Source organism: Rhodnius prolixus, unplaced genomic scaffold (genome assembly GCF_049639745.1).
Source record: "Rhodnius prolixus isolate KJV_2025 unplaced genomic scaffold, Rpr scaffold_5, whole genome shotgun sequence".
NCBI lineage: Eukaryota > Metazoa > Arthropoda > Insecta > Hemiptera > Reduviidae > Rhodnius > Rhodnius prolixus.
The window spans coordinates 27,172,018-27,190,205 of NW_027411624.1; the positions used below are offsets into that span (position 1 = coordinate 27,172,018).

Below are 18,188 nucleotides of genomic sequence, written 5' to 3' on the forward strand. Positions count from 1 at the left end.
GTGATGTTTCAACTAGAAAACAAGTAAAAAGATGTTCATGGGTGAATACAAGCTTATGTAAATTACGTAGATTAAAATGGACATAAAATGGATTTTGAAAGTATAACACTTTTAATTTACATCTTAGTTTTGTCAAGTCTACTTTGATTTCTTTCTCTTTTTCCTGACAGTTCATCCATTTTGGGAAATTCTTCTCAAACATTTTACTCTCAATATTTATTTAAAATGACGATTGTAGCATGCTTTCTCACAAGAAGCCCTGTTGGTGAGAATAAATAAAAGGGCTACGAACGATTTGGACTGACATATTCTCCGTAGAAATGAAAAGTAAGGATGCGACGCCTCAGGTCCTCTTTTCCTAAGACGGTTTTATGCTCACTGCCTCAATTTTCTTCTTCTGCACAAAAGAATAATCTCGTCCATTTACTCAAATTGTGAAGATTTGTTCTTCAAGTTAGGACTAAAATTCACCTAATCATCATAGAGATCATACAAGAGGGTATTGCAACAGCTTGGTAGGTTTAAGTAGCTTATGCTAGAGATTACTCTAGAGAAGTAAACATTGTCACTGATAATTTAAAAAAAAAAACGTCCTCTTGAAATTCCTGTTGTTATTCTGCAGGACACCTCTATTTTTTTCAACATTAGTAATTGCTTTATCACTGATTGCTGATCACAATGATTACATATTTAATTTCAATAATTTACATCATTGAAGCGTTTCCATTAAGATTTACTGCCAAAAACAACATTATTTAACAATTCATTTGGTATTTTACAACTTATACATAACATATAGCATTGTTTCATCCTCTTTCGCATATAATTTCCACAACTGAAGGTTCCATCAGAACTGGATTCATACATCTATGCACTGCGCTACCTAATATTTCATCCAAAAGCAGATGCACCAAACTGTAATTTAAGAAAGTAATATAAAATAAATATTATAATTATGTAATCAATAATAGGAATTAAAGGATAAGAATTACTTTTCATCTGCGACATATCTCCACAGGTATAGCTGAAGATAATGGGTATCAACTTGTATTTGTTGAAGGCCAAATTTACTAAACGTTTTCTGCCTTACACATTCTAATAATGTCTAAAATTATAAATAAAACAGATAAATAATTAAGGAAAAATAAGAATATTAAATCATTAATAATTAAATTGTAAAAGCTATATAATGTGTTTAAGAGTATTCAACTAGATCAATAATAAAATTACCTTCAGTCCTATTTTAATTATGCCAGTAAGCACAGATACTTTTGTAAATTCTACAGGTGCATAAATTTCAATTTTATCAGAAAACAATTTGTGTAGATTATGTGAATATCCGTGGGCAGTTGTCGTACTCTGTGTCCATACAGAAGCACCAACAACAGATCTACAAATTTACAGTTAAAGAACAGTTGAAATTATATATGTTTTAGGAAATGCAAATGAGTAAAATACAAAAATAGAAACCTGTGTTGGTGATCAGAACCAGGTGGTCTCACACCATCTTCAAATAGAGAACCAACTAAAGTTTCTGCAGAAGCTAATTCTTCAAGAACGCGTTTCATTACAGGCCTTACAGTGCGTGGTTCAAGGCTGTGTACCCAATCTCTTGTTTCAATTGATTTGCGTACCATCTTTTAAAAATTAAAATAATAATAGAAGTTTGGAATTATTATTATTATTTTATTTAATATAAGGCAAGTTATTATCTAAGGCAGGGGTTCCCTACCGGGGTGCTCGAGACTGTATTCCAGTCTCCAGACCAGTTAAATCATAGGACATTATTATTCAAATATTTTTCATATTTATATTTCTTTCTTTTTTTTTAAATATTTTACATTTCTTTTTATACATATAGGAATAAATACCTAATATAAAATATAAACACCCATATTAAATCCATACACTAACTGTACTGATAAAATATATGTTCTGAAAAACAAATTATAGTTAATACTAACCTGACTGATAATGTTGCCTTGCATTCTCACATAATGATTTACTAAATCTTGAGCACCTTTCTGCATTTTACGACATAATTCCTCTTTTTCTAACGTCCTTTCTTTTGTAGGACTAATATTAAACCATTCATCTACCAAACCTATCTGAAACGATTAAAAATTTCAGCACTGATTGTGACTGGGTTCACTACAAGTAAACTATTTGAATATCCTAGGACCTAGGGCGTTGGGCTAAAATTCTTGAAAGTAGACTTCAATAAATAAGAAGTGATCTAAGACGTCCTAGGAAAATCCAAAAGAAGTAAATTAGTAGATACGATCTTAGATTCAATTACTACCCCTTAGTCAATGTTTGTTTTGAAGGTTTTATTTGAAAAAATCAATATTACAATAAAAAAAAATTAATGTGCGCAACTTTTTCCTTACCAAATATTGAACATGAGTATTACTACATTCTAAACACATGTTTGCAAGTAGAAGTAAAGTTGGCAATGGTACTGTTTGTGATTTAGTGAAACCATGGGCTGTTTGTACGATATTTTGTAGAAATGCCATTACAAGTCCTTCACGAACTGATTTCATAGAAAAATGATCACTAAATTCCTTTCCCCCAGCAAATGGTACATCTGGTTGAATAAACAGCTATAAAATACAAGTATTAACAGTAATTACTCACAGAATTATAGGCAAAAGGCAGAAGTTCAAAAAGGTTAAAGAGCAGTAGGAAAAAACAAATTATAAACCAAATAAGATAAAAAAACAAAAGCCGATAGCGTTTAACTTTTGAACATGGAACTTGATACTTCCTCTCTATCAAAATAGATTTGAATCGCAAGTCATGGAGAAAGAGATAAACAAATAGATAAACTTTTAAGAATTTGTTTGCAAAAAAAAAAAAATGCGAAGCTTAGTCTGTTGTGCAAAATTTTTTAAAGCTTATGTATTACTGTCAGGAGATGTGAAAAAATTCATTTCATGTCATAAAGTGAGAGAAAGAGATAAATGAAATGCTTACCGTAAGATGATTGAGAGAAGCTTTTACTCCATCCACTATGTTTATAACCAATCCAGTACTCAATTCCCCCGCTGACTGCCCAGTGGATTCTTGCGCTATACCTTGTCTAGCACCACGGATCCATTCCTTTAGCCTAGCTTCCAGCCTTGTTAACTGGACTTGAGCTTCCCGAGCAGCACATTCTTTAATAAGCTTTAAAGCTTCTCTAAAACATAATTTTATAATAATGCCATCTTCTGAAAACAATATATTAATAAAACCATTTAAAGCCTGAATAACGGATAAAATTAATACTTACTTAGCATAAATATTGGTACTGAATAACGAGGTAAGCGTGTTTATTCGGCTATAAAGGCATCCAAGTGCTCTGACTAATATTAAAATATCAGAAGTTTCTTGGGCCGATTTTATTCTTTTCTCTACACAAGAAAAAAACTCGTTCATTTGATCCTCTATAAATTTGTTCAATTTTTTTAAAGCTTTGTCATTTTCATTGCTAAAAGTTGAAAAATCTGGTATGAAACAAAAATATGATTTTCATTATTGCAATTCATACATTTATAATTAGTAAATATTCTTGAAACATAGAAAGTAATTGCCCCCGTAACATTTTTTAGAGAGGTTGGCAGTAGTAACTTTGCCCCTTTAAATTATATTCTTCAAATGAAATATCTTGGAAATATTTGTTTAACCTTGAAAAATACATCTACAACCTATTGTAAATGTTCCAATATCATTGGCTGCAAAATCCGAAATTAAAACTAACTCGCCCTCTGAGAAAAATATGTTCCATAAAAAAAGAAAAATGGTAAGATTTACTGTAGGTCAATTTCTATTTACAGGATAAACGAAGGTGACATAGTACATATAGGAAAGTTTGTAAAAAATCTTATCTTAAGATTCCTAGAATAATCCCTGACGCCTTGCTGAGACTTGAACTGTACTGACTTCATTACAACACTTCAAAGATTAATTAATCGAAGGTCATATTCGGATGGACTTACTTAGAGCATGATAAAACTGATTATATAAATTAGCCGCTAGGTAGCCGAGCGGTTAGATGCGAGACCTGCTAAACTAGTATGTAATTGTAGTACTGAGTTTGATTCACGTTCTAGGCCTTGGATTTTATTTAATGTTTAATACGAGAACTACGTCTACGACACCTAATTGGAAGTTGAACGTAAACTCGCCTGAAAAAATAGGCATTACTTTACTTTTATACAAAATTAGCCAACAGTCCACTTGACTCAATTAACCCTTCAACCACATTCCTATCTGATAACATTGGCATTAAAAAAAAATTTGGACTGGAAATTTTGCTAACATATTGAACACTCTTCACAGAAATAACGACATGGGATTCACAAATGACCTCTTGGGTCGCAATGGTTTAGGTTTACACACATTTGTAATCTGAAACTAAATAAATCGCACATTTGCAATGTATTATTAAATAATAACACTGGTATTATTTCTTAAGAAAATAAATACATAATTTTTAATTTTAACAAAAACAGTATTGGGTTACTAGCACTTAAAACGTTTTAAAGTTTTTGGGCAGAGCACATTGATTAGTTTTTAAGGCATGTTCAATATTTTGGCACTAGTATTATTTACTTAAACTCTATAATTATGAAATTCTAAACTGTATCAATTTAAATAAAAACGAGCAGTTGGTTAATATTTAGGACGAAAAGAGTAAGAATAGCATAACTATCAGACTGTCATAAATTCTAATACTGCTCTTTTTATAGACTGAAGATGGGAGCAAGGTATATGGTAAATGTTTCACATTAAAAAAATAAACAGCGATGAAATATGCAACATAGTTTAACTAATACGAGTTATACGTAATTTAAACTCCTCATCAATACTCTCAAAAATGTATTCTTTACTCTACCAACAAACATTAACAAAGGAGCTACAAATGATCTTATAACCAAGATTTTGCTTTACACCCCTTTACAATCTGAAAGTTAAGTATGCGTATATGTTAGACTTGCACAAAATTTAAACAAATTAGCAAAGAAATGACAAATAAAAAACTTTCAATAAAAGCAAATGGTGATGCCACCACATGAATAGGATATCTGCTTGCACTTCGCACTGATTCCTCACCAAATTATTTAAATATTTGTTTCGTTAATACTGATCTCCAAAATAAAACTTTATCATCTTACTTTTCTTTTTCATTATTTAGAAACATATCATTATAACTGGTGACAACTAGACAAAGATCGCAAATGAAACCATTATTTGCTAAATCCACAAACTCCAAGAGATCCTATAAAACAAAACAAAAAATCAACCAGAATACCATCTCTGCTGAAATATTTACTCAAAAAGACATGTTAACGTCATAAAGTAATGATTGATTTCTTAGAGTACGTCTTACCTCTCCGGAATTATCAGACTGTAACATAAAAATCTGATCATGCAATCTGGCTGTTGCGTGTGTAAGGAATTGAGAATACAGTGTCTCAGCAGGTTCTCCAAGCCTAAGCAATAATTCTACAGCCTGTGATAACTCTTTAGCTCGGATCTAGAAAAATTAAATTCCTTATCAGACTTAAAGTACTACGATTAAAATCTCAATGTGGATAGTTAGAGTTGAATCTAAATCCCTTACATCTCTGCTTTTAAACTGTCCACGAAGTCGTTCTTTTAGTTCTTCAACAATTTTAATACAGTCACTTTGGATTCCTCTAAAGGATTCTAAATGGGCGTAATGTTCTAGTACTTGTTGGGTAACCATATAATCTTCAACTGCCTGCAACAGCAAAATTACTCTTCACCAATTCTAGTTTTTCTAAATTTTTTAAATGTAAAATAAACGAATAGATCTTATTTATGGTTAACATTTGTCAAATGGGCAGTTGAATATGGGTTAATCGTCAAAAAATATTAACAGAGGCCAGGGCTCTTTCTTTCCACTTATACAAACCTTTTCTAAACAATCAATTTATCGTAAATATAAGCACACTAATTTTAATTGTGGGCATAATACAGTTGATATAATTACCCTTATCTGTTCCATAATACCTGAGCATAATTTCCTTCTTCCATTAAAATTTTAAGTTTGTTAGGTAACTTAAAGAGAAACTGCAGTCTCTTTAAAAGTGAATGGACTCCAGATAATTTAGCAATTTGTTGCCTGGTATCCTGCAAATTAAGAGAAGCTCCTTAACTGGTTTACAAACTTAGAAATATAGTATACTTAATTTATTTTTTGTTGTACTTTGAGAGTTGTCGATATCTGATCAGAAAACGAAGTTATGGAATCCATATTTTTTCCAAGCAGGTCCATTTCAGTTTCCATCTGCTTAAAGTCACTTTTCATCTGCAATCACACTAACTACTTAGTAAAATAATATTGAACAGTAAACACTTTGTACTGAAAAGTTACCTTTCTAATAGTATCTGTAGCCGAAATAAACTTGTTATAATTTTCATAAACAAGCGTTTGCATATCAGAGTGGAGACTTTGAGTATCTCGAACTATGACTTCTCCCTGTTCCATTATTTCTTTAAGGGAATGTTCCTACAAACAATGCATTTAATGTACTAAAACTTTAGGAAATGAATAAATATCATGCATAAATTCATGCCGTTCTAAACGCAGTACAGTTGTATCCTAGAACCTTGTATTAATTTTCGGATAACAAGCCAGACGAGCCCCCAACGTTAACTTTCTTCTCTAGTTGGCAACCAACATTATATGAATAGCAAAAAAAATATAAGATGTCACCATTTTTTATAATTGTTATACTTGAAAATATGATGATATCGCTATAATAATATTTTTATCGAACCGATTTTTAATAATGTGCTATAAATACTGACCTTTAAAAGTTTCTGCAAATACATGTCTGGATTAAAGTGATGTCCATTCAAATCGTATGGATTTCCACTTATTGATTTACATTTACTCTCTACAATATTATTAGCAAATTCTAGATCAACCGATGATATATCGGAATTCATATCTTAAACGTTTGTTCAACTTCGCCAAATTTATTGAAGAATGGGATAACAATATTTGTTTGTTTACGGCTCAAATCTCAACCCTTTTGTGTGAAGAAGGTTCTACGGTTGAAATTTATAGAATCGTTTTGATTGGATATGTCCTTCCAATTTATCGATTTAATAATTTTCAAGCAATAGATCGAGTTTTCTTAGTTTTTCATTGCAGTCTGCACGCTATGCAGAAACTATGCATGACTCTCATAAATTATTTGTAGTTTCATTCATATTTATTATGCAGGCAAAGGGAAACTGCTCTAAGAATTCACGATATAGTAAAGGATTAAGCTAAGAGCGTTTTATACAAAAGATGATTATTTTATTTGAAGTTAGGAATTAGAGTTTCTTCAGTTTAATTAGCAGACTTTTGTAAAGCGCTAATTAATCAGAGATGAGTGGTAACTCTCTAAAAGTAATTTCTCACGTAAATACTCAATGTCAATGTAGTACATGAGATGTAATTCTAAGTGAGCCCCCACCATAAGTAAAGTTACATACATGTAGTGTGCAGTACAATGACAATTTTGACTTGACGTACAAATGCCTCATAAATATTTAAAGCTCTAATGGTATTATATACTGCTTCATTTTCACTACTTCATAAAGATATTTATAATTGAATTATAAAACTTGTTATGCTTAATTTTCTTGTCAATTCTTTTGATCAGGATAATGCTTACTTATCCTTTTTTTTTATGTGTAACTATTGGGCGGGAATACGAGTTTTCAGTAATCCATTATGTTTTATTTGTATTTGTAATGGTATGTAATATTATTTGTTGCTTGTAACTTGAGTAAAGAAGTTGAATGAGTGTAATTCAAATTATTTGTTTATTTTCTAGGATGATTAATCTTTCAAAGTTTAGCATTTAATTTTGGCTTTCAGGAACGAGTTATGAACGAATAACTTGTTATTAGATAATTATTGTTAAAAAAAAATAAAATGGATAATCAAGATTTAATAAAGCAGTTTAACATAAGTACGAGAGAATACATGAATAATAGAAGCGATGAACATCTCACTAGTATTCAACGGTCGTTACAGGTTTGCATTTTCGATTTAGCTAATTTTAATTCTCCTTCATATTCGTTACACCTTTCATTTTATGTTTTAGGTACTGCCTGCATCTTCAGATCCTACTGTGTTTGACCTTAGTAACAAAGATATCGTTGATTTCTTTGTTAATCTTCATGAATTGATGATAGTTTTTGATGCACAATCCAATATTACTTGGTCAGCTGTAACTGTCCTTCTTGCAGCCTGTCGAAATTCTAATACAAGAGAACGGCTTGTACATACTTATAAATTTGCTCCAATATTAACGAAACTTTTAAGATTTGAACTCGGATCTAACGAAAAAAATCTTAAGGTGCTTCAGTTGTTACAGGTAATCTACTGTGATTATATCTATGGCTTTTCGTCAGTATTATTGAAAAAAATCGTGTATATTTATGACACTACTCATCTTTATAGTTTGATCCAAACGAGAGGTAATTTTAATTTATATTTTTATAGGAACTAACTTATGGAGTTAACATTTCGTGGCAAGAAGCTCATTTAGGTGCCCTTATTTCTCTCCTTACAGAATGGATCGTGGGAAACGATGAGTCGTTAATATTGCTCTCATTAGGAGTGCTAGTAAATCTCTGCTACAAAAATGTACCAGCAGTATTTACATTGATGAGATCAGTTGACATAAAGAAATTTATAAAATCGGTTCTCAAGTTGCAAAAAAATAATGATCCCTTAAGAGTTCAGGTAATGTTTTTTTCTTTTCAAAGAAATATGTTTTAAAAATAGATACGTAATTAAGAGTATGACTGAAATTTGATTTCTTTGCAAAGCATGTTGTCTTAAATTTCCCTTTTTGTTTGATCTTTTTGGCATTTCTAATATTAATTAGTTTTTTGATGAAGGTTACATGAAACTTAAAAAAAAAAGATAATCAATACAAAATCAAACAGTAGTCGCATGGATAATTCGACAGCCACAGTTTGACTACAAAGTATTTTATCATTTATATTAGGCTAAATGATTAGATTGGATAAAATAAACTTGTTTCATACAAGCAAATTAATGAAAAGCTGACAATTAAATATGAAATAAGTAGAACCTCTGTTCATTGAAAATCCAACAACAGTCAGATTTAAAGTAGAAACCCACGACAAACTTTAACACTGCTTCAATAAGGATTGCAGAATAATAAAGCATATATTTTGTGTATAACTTAGGTTTGTAAACTAATGATAATCCTGAAGGATGTATCCGGTGGAGTACCTGATCCAGAAATAGGCACTTACATTGAGTCTACCTGCCCGACGTTAATAGACGCTTTGAGTCGCGATAATGCATATCTGATGAAACATATAGTAATTTTTTTCAAAGAAATCGTCACAAATTCTAAATCAAGTCATATACTATGTAGTTATAAAAAGTAAGTGCGTTTGAAATATTAATGAATCTTTTTGATTTTTGTTTTTCTGAAATATGGATGTCTACAATATTTTGTTAGATCGTATATTTTAGAATAATATTTCCTTCCCAGCTTTGGCAATGATACGGAGAAATTATTAAACTCAATAAAAGAAGACGAAGTTTCTCTTGAATGTGTTGGAGTATTACTGGAATATTTTCAATGCTTAGTCAAATTAGATTGTGCGGAGCTGGAATTTTATTATCCAAAAATTCTTCAGTTTGCATTAAGGTTACTTTTATTTTATATACTAAGTGAACTCAAAATGTTTTCGTTCAATTTTTTGTACTGTGCTTTTCTGCAAATAGATGGATAAACAATGTCGATATTTCTACTGATTCTTTGAAACTTATGTGCTGCATTGTAACGAAGGTATTTTCGATGACGGAAGAAACTTCACTAAAAAAGGCATTAATAGATATTTTGGATGATAACACTTCGGTATTTTATTTTTAATGTGTTTGTGTATGTTTTTGAGATGTAAAAAGATATTTTCATTTACATTTTTAACAGACTTAGTAATTCTTATTGAATCAGTATATTAAATCAATTTATTTACAGGTGATTCTTTTAATTCTTGAAATTCGAGAAAATGGAACGATGAGTAATTCTCTTTTTGTTAAACTTACTGCTCTGCTTCATCTTTTATCTGAGATGCTAAAAGAAGCCAAACTTGCAGAACAAATAATATGTTCTATTAATCAACCAGTCAGTCTGAAATGAACGTTTTTTAAAATTGGCTATAAGTTTTGTTTCGATTAAACTTATTTTTATTTAATGTGCTATAGGTATTGGAAAAATTGTTTCTACCTTTAAAAAATTCAGTAATGAAGAATTCAAATATTTTTCAAGAACCAGTTTATTCATTTTATGTTTATGTAAGGGTTTTTATTTTATTTTTTTTTAAATTTTGTTAGATAATAGTTCTATTGTGTACTGTATAATATTTCAGGCACTCCTTTTTCTTACCGAACTTGCTGATAAAAATACAAATTGGTTTATAATGTATAGGGAATTATTGAGAGAAAGGCAGATACTGACAGTTTTGTCCGCAGCTTTGTATACAGGCCCTGAAGATATTAAAAAAAGAGTTTTATCCCTTACAGGGAGCACTGGGTTTTCTTCAGAATGGTTGGTCGATTTTTTTTTTCTATTAATATTTTTAGAATTTACAAATAAATTAATAATATTATTTCTGTTTTAAGTATCGGTATGCTGGCTGGTTGTATGCACGATTTAAATCAGTTAGTCATATTTTCACCTTCGGAAAAAAGCTGTGAAGAACCGTCCACATCATCTTTGCATAATATATCACCAATGGATATAACTCCTCTAATGACAGTTACACAAGAAGGATATCTGAATGCTTTACTTGAAAAGTATGAAGATGCTGCAAGTAAGAGTAACGTATGTGTACAATTTGTTTAATGAATTTCTAAAAAATAGGTTTACCAGAAAATCAGGGAATTTGTGACCGAATTTCTTAACATAGGTATTTGGGTGGCTTTGGAAGCCTTGGTGGACGCGTAATTTCATTCAATGCCGCCATTGAACTTAGAACAAAATGAAAGTTTCAGGTGGGTGCTATTTGTAGAAGGCTATTCCTTACTAAATGAAGTCAAATAAGTGAGTGGAAAAAATCAGCTTCTAACCTGAACCTCATACCTCGCTGACGTACTTTAAGCTACTCTTAAAGATGAATGCTATAAAAATGAACCACATTATCTGAAACTTCAGTAAAAAAGGATGTTTTTCTGTAGCGTTCAATTGGTATTGATATTATTGCATAGTTAAATAGTTATTTATTGCTTGGTAAAATTTTTAATAACCGACTATTTCATTTTGTAAAATTCATAAAGAGTAAATCGAAGATAGTACCAAACTAGTCAATTTATTCATTTCTGGTTTATGGTAATATTTATTGTTTATTAGCTTCTTAATTTCCTTATATTTATTTTCCTATTGGACTAAAAGGGCCTGGTTTCAAAATAAGTAGAAAGAATTATGTTTCATTTTATTTTTATGTAAAGAAGTATTTTTTGTTTTTTGTTTTTGATTAAATATTTAGTTTTAATACTTAAATGAATAAAAAAGAAGAAGAAATAAATTATGTTAAATTTGATTAATCAGCTAATATGTATGTAAATATGAAGGAAACCAATAAAGGCTTATTATTATTATTATTATTACTATTGTTATTATTATTATTATTATCCTATTATTATTATTTTTTTAGGAAATAATGACTTCTTCGTTAATAGAATTTTACCATTTAAAAATGGCTTCAATGAACCAGACCATACGATGTATGCAAACCAGCCAAGAAGCAACGGATCTTAGAGCAACAAGATTGCAGCACAGTTTAGCTTTGGCAAGTTCTGAAGTTTTCAGGCTTCACCAATTATTATACAGCACTCAACAGAATTTAGAGGTAAACAAAGTAGAATCTGCGAAAGTCTGCGAACGTATGGGAGAATTGGAAATAAAAGCTCAAGAGATTCATAATAAATATGATCAGGTAATATATTAAAATTAGTAGCTATAATATTAATTATGAATTAATCGCTACAAAAATAATTTGACTTGGCTTTCTTTCAAAATTCATTCGTGCACACATTCAGTCATCAGTGGGGGTCTACGTCCAACTAAAGATCTGAATGTTATTATCCTCGATTAATATTCGTTTCGTCTAAAGTCATTCTTTGTTCTCTAATTTATACCACCAATAAATAATTGTACCCATCACGGATGTTTGCCAATATTCATTTTTATTGTCTCATTCATTATCCAATTCAGTAGGAGTTTTGTTTTCCCACTTCATCTGGAGAAAGTAATAGGCACTAGGCGTGTGCTATTTCACAATGCTATTTATTTACATTCAATTAATTCTGAGTACAATTCAGACAGCAGAATGCAGGGTTAGCTATAAAATCTTTAGTCCTTCCTTCAAACGAAACATTTGAAGATATTTTCTTTACTATTGCATATAATCTCGTAAAGCAAACTTAGCGAACACTTGAATCTATTTGTTTTTAGTATGGTGGTGTAAGAGAATGGAGGGTAAGTTACTGCTTTTCGTTTCAGAATCATTACAGAAAATTTATTAAGTTTTTGTATGTAGACAGAACGCCGGCACTATTTACTTTTTAGGATTTGAAGCGTAAGAGACATTAATTGTAATTGAAAGTTCAATAAACATTAACATTAAAAGTCATTTGTAAAAAAAATGTAGTATATATTAGCTGTTTCCATTTGTCTTCTCAATTTTGAAACTTCTAAAGTTCAAGTTAATCCAGTATTTTAAATTCAGTAAGCTAGTAACCTCAGCGATAGCCTGTACGTCTAAGTTTACAGTTTTTATTTCAAATTATTGCAGACAAAAATTAATATTGCACATTGGTAGAAGTGTTTGCACTTCTTCGTCCAGTTACCCGCTTCGCTCATGTGGACTCGGTGAATGGTATTCAACTTACCACATTTAAACAATAAATTATAATTAATTATTCTAGCTTTATCTTAATTAAGCCATGCCTCTCATTTTTCTTCTTATCCATAAGAAAAAAATGGATTGTAACTATCTGTCTGCTGAACGAAAATCTGAAGATAGGTTTAGTGGATTCTCCCATTCCGGCTGTTTGAACCAAAATTTTTTTTTCCAAGCCAGTTCCATTGGTTGTTCGGGGATGTCACTATGTGTATTGGCACTTTAAAGAAGAATTGAATTTTTGTATTTTTTCTTCATGAAAACTAACCATCAAAATTCGTTTTTTTATTATTTAAGGTTGTTCAAACTTTACGATCTAAAACTAGAATTGTAACCGAACAAAATGAACAAATCTTAAATTTAAAAGGCCAAATAAAAGAAAATGAAAACTCCTTACTGCAACTAAAAGAGGAACTAAAAAAAATGGAACATAAAAATGAAGGTAAATCATGTTCTTTGATTATATTTGAACACAATTAATTAACAATGTAATGATATCATTTAAGGAGAATTGAGTAATGAATAGAAGATAGTAGAAAATCTAAATGAAGCAAAATCATTTAGCGTTCAAACTCATATGCGCTCAGTGAACATACATCTGGGAAGGAAAACGTGATCAGATTACAATTGGATGATCCGTTCCTATGTTAAGAATTTATGTCTTTTAGAGAATGAATGAGTGAAATTTGTGAGATGTAGGCTAGAGATCGTCAAATCGAGTTATTTTGTTTAATCACATTGTAATGCCAGTAAATTTGCAACCGTACATTGCTCAAACTTAATGTAATAAGTCATGCTTTATAATTGACCAGACTATTACAAAGTATATGGTTATTTTTATAATTTTAATTACAAATATACTTTGAAAATAACATGTGTGTGTTATCTTGTTGCTAGACAAATAGGCCTCCAGTGACCGCTTTGATGGCTGAAATAACGAGGAATCTTGTAATGCCACAAAACGGTTCGGGACCCCATCCTCCGTGGGACAAGCTTTATTGCCTCGAAATCCTGTATTTTCTTGCAACTTGTCAAAAAAGGCATAACTTTGGCTCAAGTTATTGTCCCAAAGTAGTCTTAAGAATGCTTGATAGTCTGTAAGCCAATCTAAATATTGCAACTACGTCCATTTAAATTTGCAATATTTTCACTCTTCGTGCTTGGATGCCTCACTTGGAGGCCCAAATGTGCCTTGATTATGCTTCCTTGCCTGTCTAGCCAGAATAAGTTCATAAGGCTTCCGAAACAGCATTTAAGAGCCATTCTGAAAGAGGAAGAATGCTTTATCGTAAGTCTCTAAAAGCAAGCATGCTGCACGACAAGTATGTATTGCATTGGCACATATTCATTAAAACTGTCCGGTAGGACAGTTGTATAGGGGTTTTATCACATATATGGATTACACGTCCCTCAAGAAGCCAACACCAACAATTCTGCGTAAAAATAGAACCAGGGCCTCCACGTAGAAATCCAATACGCTAAACACATAGCTGCTAATCTTTTTCCTCTGCTGGCATTACTTAAATTTTTTTTTTTTCTAGCACATGTAATTATGAGAAAGAGAAAAGAAACGAGATTAAGGGTGCTATTGACCATGGCAGTTGATGCGTCAAAAAAAATTTGCTTTTTAGAAAAAATTCATTCTTTCATTTCCTTGGGTGCTGTGCTCGTACTATCTTAACTGCATGAACACTGTCATACTCCATTGCAATTTTGATATCTTAAATATCAGTGAAATTTGTTTCTTATTATTTAATTAGTTAATTAAAATTGTTTGTTAGAGAGAGCTCTGTACGATTGTTGATCAAATAATATTGTAAAACTAATTTTAGGGTGACTAAAGAAAGATTCGTATTTTTTTCCTTCGAGTAGTTTGCGGATTGCTATTATTCGGGCTTCTACCTTGAGAATGAATGTTGAGTTTTAAACACTTACTTGGGATATTAATTCTCTGTAAACCAAGACACTAAAAGTGGACGAACTCCCTAAACCGGTCGATAATAGGCCGTCAAGGAAAAAATGTCTAAAGATTGCATTGTCTGCGGATTATAACATTTCTGTTCCAATATTTGAATGTACTACGCACTACTAAATCGTATCACTTTAATTAAGGATCGGTCTGAAACAATTGAAAAATAAATTTATCCTACCTTTTGATAATTTTATTATAAAGAAAAATGATTTTTCATGGGCGCTTATGTAGAGTGCAATGTAGATTGTTAACAGATTTTGTTAATTTAGGACGATTATGTTGTTAATCCGATGAAATAATTCCTTATGTATTTGAATACAGGTTTGTTGAAAGAGAAAAGTATGTTAGAAGATAATATTGAAAGCCTGCAGAAGACTATTTTAGAGAATAAAAAAGAAAATGATGGTAATCTGAAGAAAATCTGTTCATTGAAAAAGGTATCTTATATTTCAATTTGACTAAGAAATTTCTATTTATGAGAGTTTATTAGTTATTTAATGTACTTTTATTAAGGAAATTATGGCGCAGTCGGATATGATATCAGAATTACAAAAAATGAATTCTGAAAAAGAAATTGAAATAGGAAATTTATGCAAAGAATTACAAGAGCAAAAAAGAACCCGAGAAAGAATATTGGAAGTTGCAATGGGAAAACTTTGATAAGTTGGTTTAACGCGGGTAAAATTGATATAATTAACTAAATTTTTATTTTTAGTTTTATATTAAGTCACAAATTTGTGAGGATATGAAATCTGGTTCTAAAAAATTTACTGTTACACTTCTATGGCTGAAAGGTCTTGGAAAGGACCAAGGCCTCCACTCCTTTGCTAGATCCCTCTATCCACCAGAACCACACTCTTCAAATTCTGATATTCACTTCACTACTTCCTTATTTTCTAGTACTTAAGCAGTAGAAATGATTTTACTGTAACCTTTTCGCAAACGGAGATTGCCACTTTGAGATTCATCAGATTTATGTTGTTTTTTTACAGCATACTTTTACTGGTTTGTTGATAATCAGAGACTTGAAGAATTTTTTTAAAAAAGAAAGGAAATTAAAATGTAATGTGACTGATGTAAAAAGAGTTTGGCGTTTTCATTATTGTGTGCTATTTTGCTCTTAGGTGGATACTCACAATTTTGTACATCAGAAGATGTAAAATGCTACTTTATTGTAGAAATGTTTTGTCAATATTTCAAACTTATATTTTTAAATATTCAAAAAAATATATTAACATATTCATTTCTGAGGCATTATTGTGCGTTTTTTTATCGTTTTATATAATACATTATTACATTTTTAAATAATAATGAGACAACATGTGTGATCCAGTTTTAACAAGATTTATTTGTTATTTGATATATATGTACACATATAATTTTTTAGTGTTTTTTTTCTCAAATATAATTAAAAATACTAAGTTTATGTGAAAAATAGGTAAATGAATGGAGATATTTTTGAATGAATAAGTTACTACTTTATTCTGTAAGAAATTAGTAGTTATATATATATATTTTTTGTCTAAATTAACAAAACATGTTAATATAAATTCTTACAGTACAGTGTCACTTCATAATTTTGTAATATATTTTAAAATAATAATTGATTCATGTTAAAAACCATTTGTTTCGTTGGATGGAGTTTTCCATCTTTTTCATTTGGGCTAAATTTTTATGTAGTTTGCCAAGCTTAATCGTATCGCTGCTTTTGTTCTGAAAAGTTCTTGAACAATTAATTAAGTACCGAGTAAAATCATTTATTAAGTAGCTTTATTTATAACGATACAACAGATTAAAAAGTTACTGTATTCTAAAATTATTCGATATTTACACCATTAACCAATCAAGATGTAACCATCTACACACAGATATGCATAAATATCTTGAATGAAATATATTAACCAAAGGCGTGACTGACCCCTTTTCCTTAATCATCTTAATCTTAACCTTCCCTTTTCAATTTTCAAAATTTTATTAAATTAAAATTGTCAAGCGATCAAAATTAAGATTTCTTACAGACATAATACTGACATTATTTTCCCACAACAAATCCGTTATTTATTTTTATTTTTATTTTTTTGTATCTGTAATGCTCTGAAGATTTTTACCATTTGTAGTCGGCCCTTTCTACTTTCTGTAATTTCTATATAGCTTCTAACATTTCCCTTACCCGACCGCAACTGCCATATTTTTTATCGGTCAAGTTGAGACTCATGTAAAACAGGTCCCTCACATATCATTGCTGTAAATTAAGTTCATTGGCACTACGTGAATGATTCTGTTTCATTTGTTATGGATTATATTGATTACTTAACATCAGATATTCTGTATATTTTGTAATTTAATTCGTATTTGACGTAAAAGTAATGAATAATTTTTAGTTTCCCTTTATTCTTATTAGGAAAATATAAAACTTATTGAATTTTTTACTATTTTTTAAGCTCTCCTAATTGTTTCTTGCATCAATATCCTTCCTTTTATTTAATTCTTTACAGCAATAAATTTAATCCTTGTTTATTCTTCCATTATTGAGTAAATATTTTATTATGTTTATACAATTGTTTATTATGTAATGGCTAAAACCCTTATTAATATCACTTCACGCTAAAAAAGAAAAAAGAAGAGTAAATATAAGTACTGACAGTTTAAGTTGCAGAGTTATGAATTCCAACTTGAAAAAGCAACACATACTGCTGTCAAGAGCGCTCTATTGGTAAGTTTGGTAACTACTTAATCATTAGTTCTCTGTTCTTTCACTAGATAGCATGGGTATGTAGGATTTGTTTTTAATTTCATACAAAACAAAATTAGATGGCATATTATTTCCATTTTTACGTTATCTAATTTAAGTAACTGAGAAATTTAAGCATTTACTACATTCTTGGTGTAAAGTAAATAAGTACATACACATACACACAAAAGCGTATAAGAACACTAAAACAAACAAATATATATATAAAGATTAGTAAATAAGCTAAAAGTGAGAGTAAGGTAGTCCTATATAGGTCTAGAGAGTCACCAACATAGTTAAATGTGAATGCAAGGTAGTTCAGTGTAGATCTAGTGAGTCGCTATGTAGTTGCAAGTTGCATTTTTTCTTTGTAAAATAATTTTTTCTAAGTATTAATAATTTATTACCAAAATAATCTTTTTAAAATGTTTATAAAGATTTAATATGAATTTATTGTAAAAAAAAGTGTATAAAAAATATAAATAAACCTATACATTCTTGATTTTTTAATGGAGAGAGGTG

At 30.2% G+C, this 18,188-nt stretch overlaps 2 protein-coding genes across 4 annotated transcripts; one reads left to right on the forward strand and one right to left on the reverse strand.

Moving 5' to 3' along the window:
* Positions 1–712: 712 nt before the first annotated feature.
* On the reverse strand, positions 713–7,084 carry Vps51 (vacuolar protein sorting 51). The gene is made up of 15 exons (XM_074136949.1): positions 6,826–7,084; positions 6,389–6,523; positions 6,221–6,322; positions 6,025–6,144; positions 5,612–5,752; positions 5,378–5,524; positions 5,163–5,266; positions 3,278–3,475; positions 2,980–3,184; positions 2,391–2,606; positions 1,965–2,108; positions 1,471–1,637; positions 1,231–1,390; positions 993–1,105; positions 713–915 (listed from the first exon to the last, which is right to left on the reverse strand). Exons 1-15 carry the CDS (start codon positions 6,964–6,966, stop codon positions 807–809), a joined length of 2,202 nt encoding a protein of 733 aa, XP_073993050.1. The 5' UTR covers positions 6,967–7,084; the 3' UTR covers positions 713–806.
* A 536-nt stretch (positions 7,085–7,620) lies between these two features.
* Positions 7,621–17,370, forward strand: LOC141458666 (uncharacterized). Of its 3 annotated transcripts, none has more exons than XM_074136947.1 (16): positions 7,621–7,767; positions 7,892–8,050; positions 8,121–8,393; positions 8,522–8,764; positions 9,238–9,440; positions 9,552–9,710; positions 9,788–9,920; positions 10,041–10,187; positions 10,268–10,357; positions 10,432–10,610; positions 10,685–10,886; positions 11,716–11,997; positions 13,261–13,405; positions 15,257–15,372; positions 15,449–15,613; positions 15,928–17,370. In XM_074136947.1, the coding sequence occupies exons 2-15, from the start codon at positions 7,949–7,951 to the stop codon at positions 15,593–15,595; spliced, it is 2,421 nt and encodes an 806-aa protein (XP_073993048.1). In that variant the 5' UTR covers positions 7,621–7,767; positions 7,892–7,948; the 3' UTR covers positions 15,596–15,613; positions 15,928–17,370. The 3 variants fall into 3 exon arrangements, with proteins under 3 accessions (XP_073993048.1, XP_073993047.1, XP_073993049.1); XM_074136946.1 differs by having other exon boundaries at positions 7,631–7,767; positions 7,848–8,050; XM_074136948.1 differs by lacking the exon at positions 7,621–7,767 and adding an exon at positions 7,800–7,818.
* The last annotated feature ends 818 nt before the right edge of the window (positions 17,371–18,188 follow it).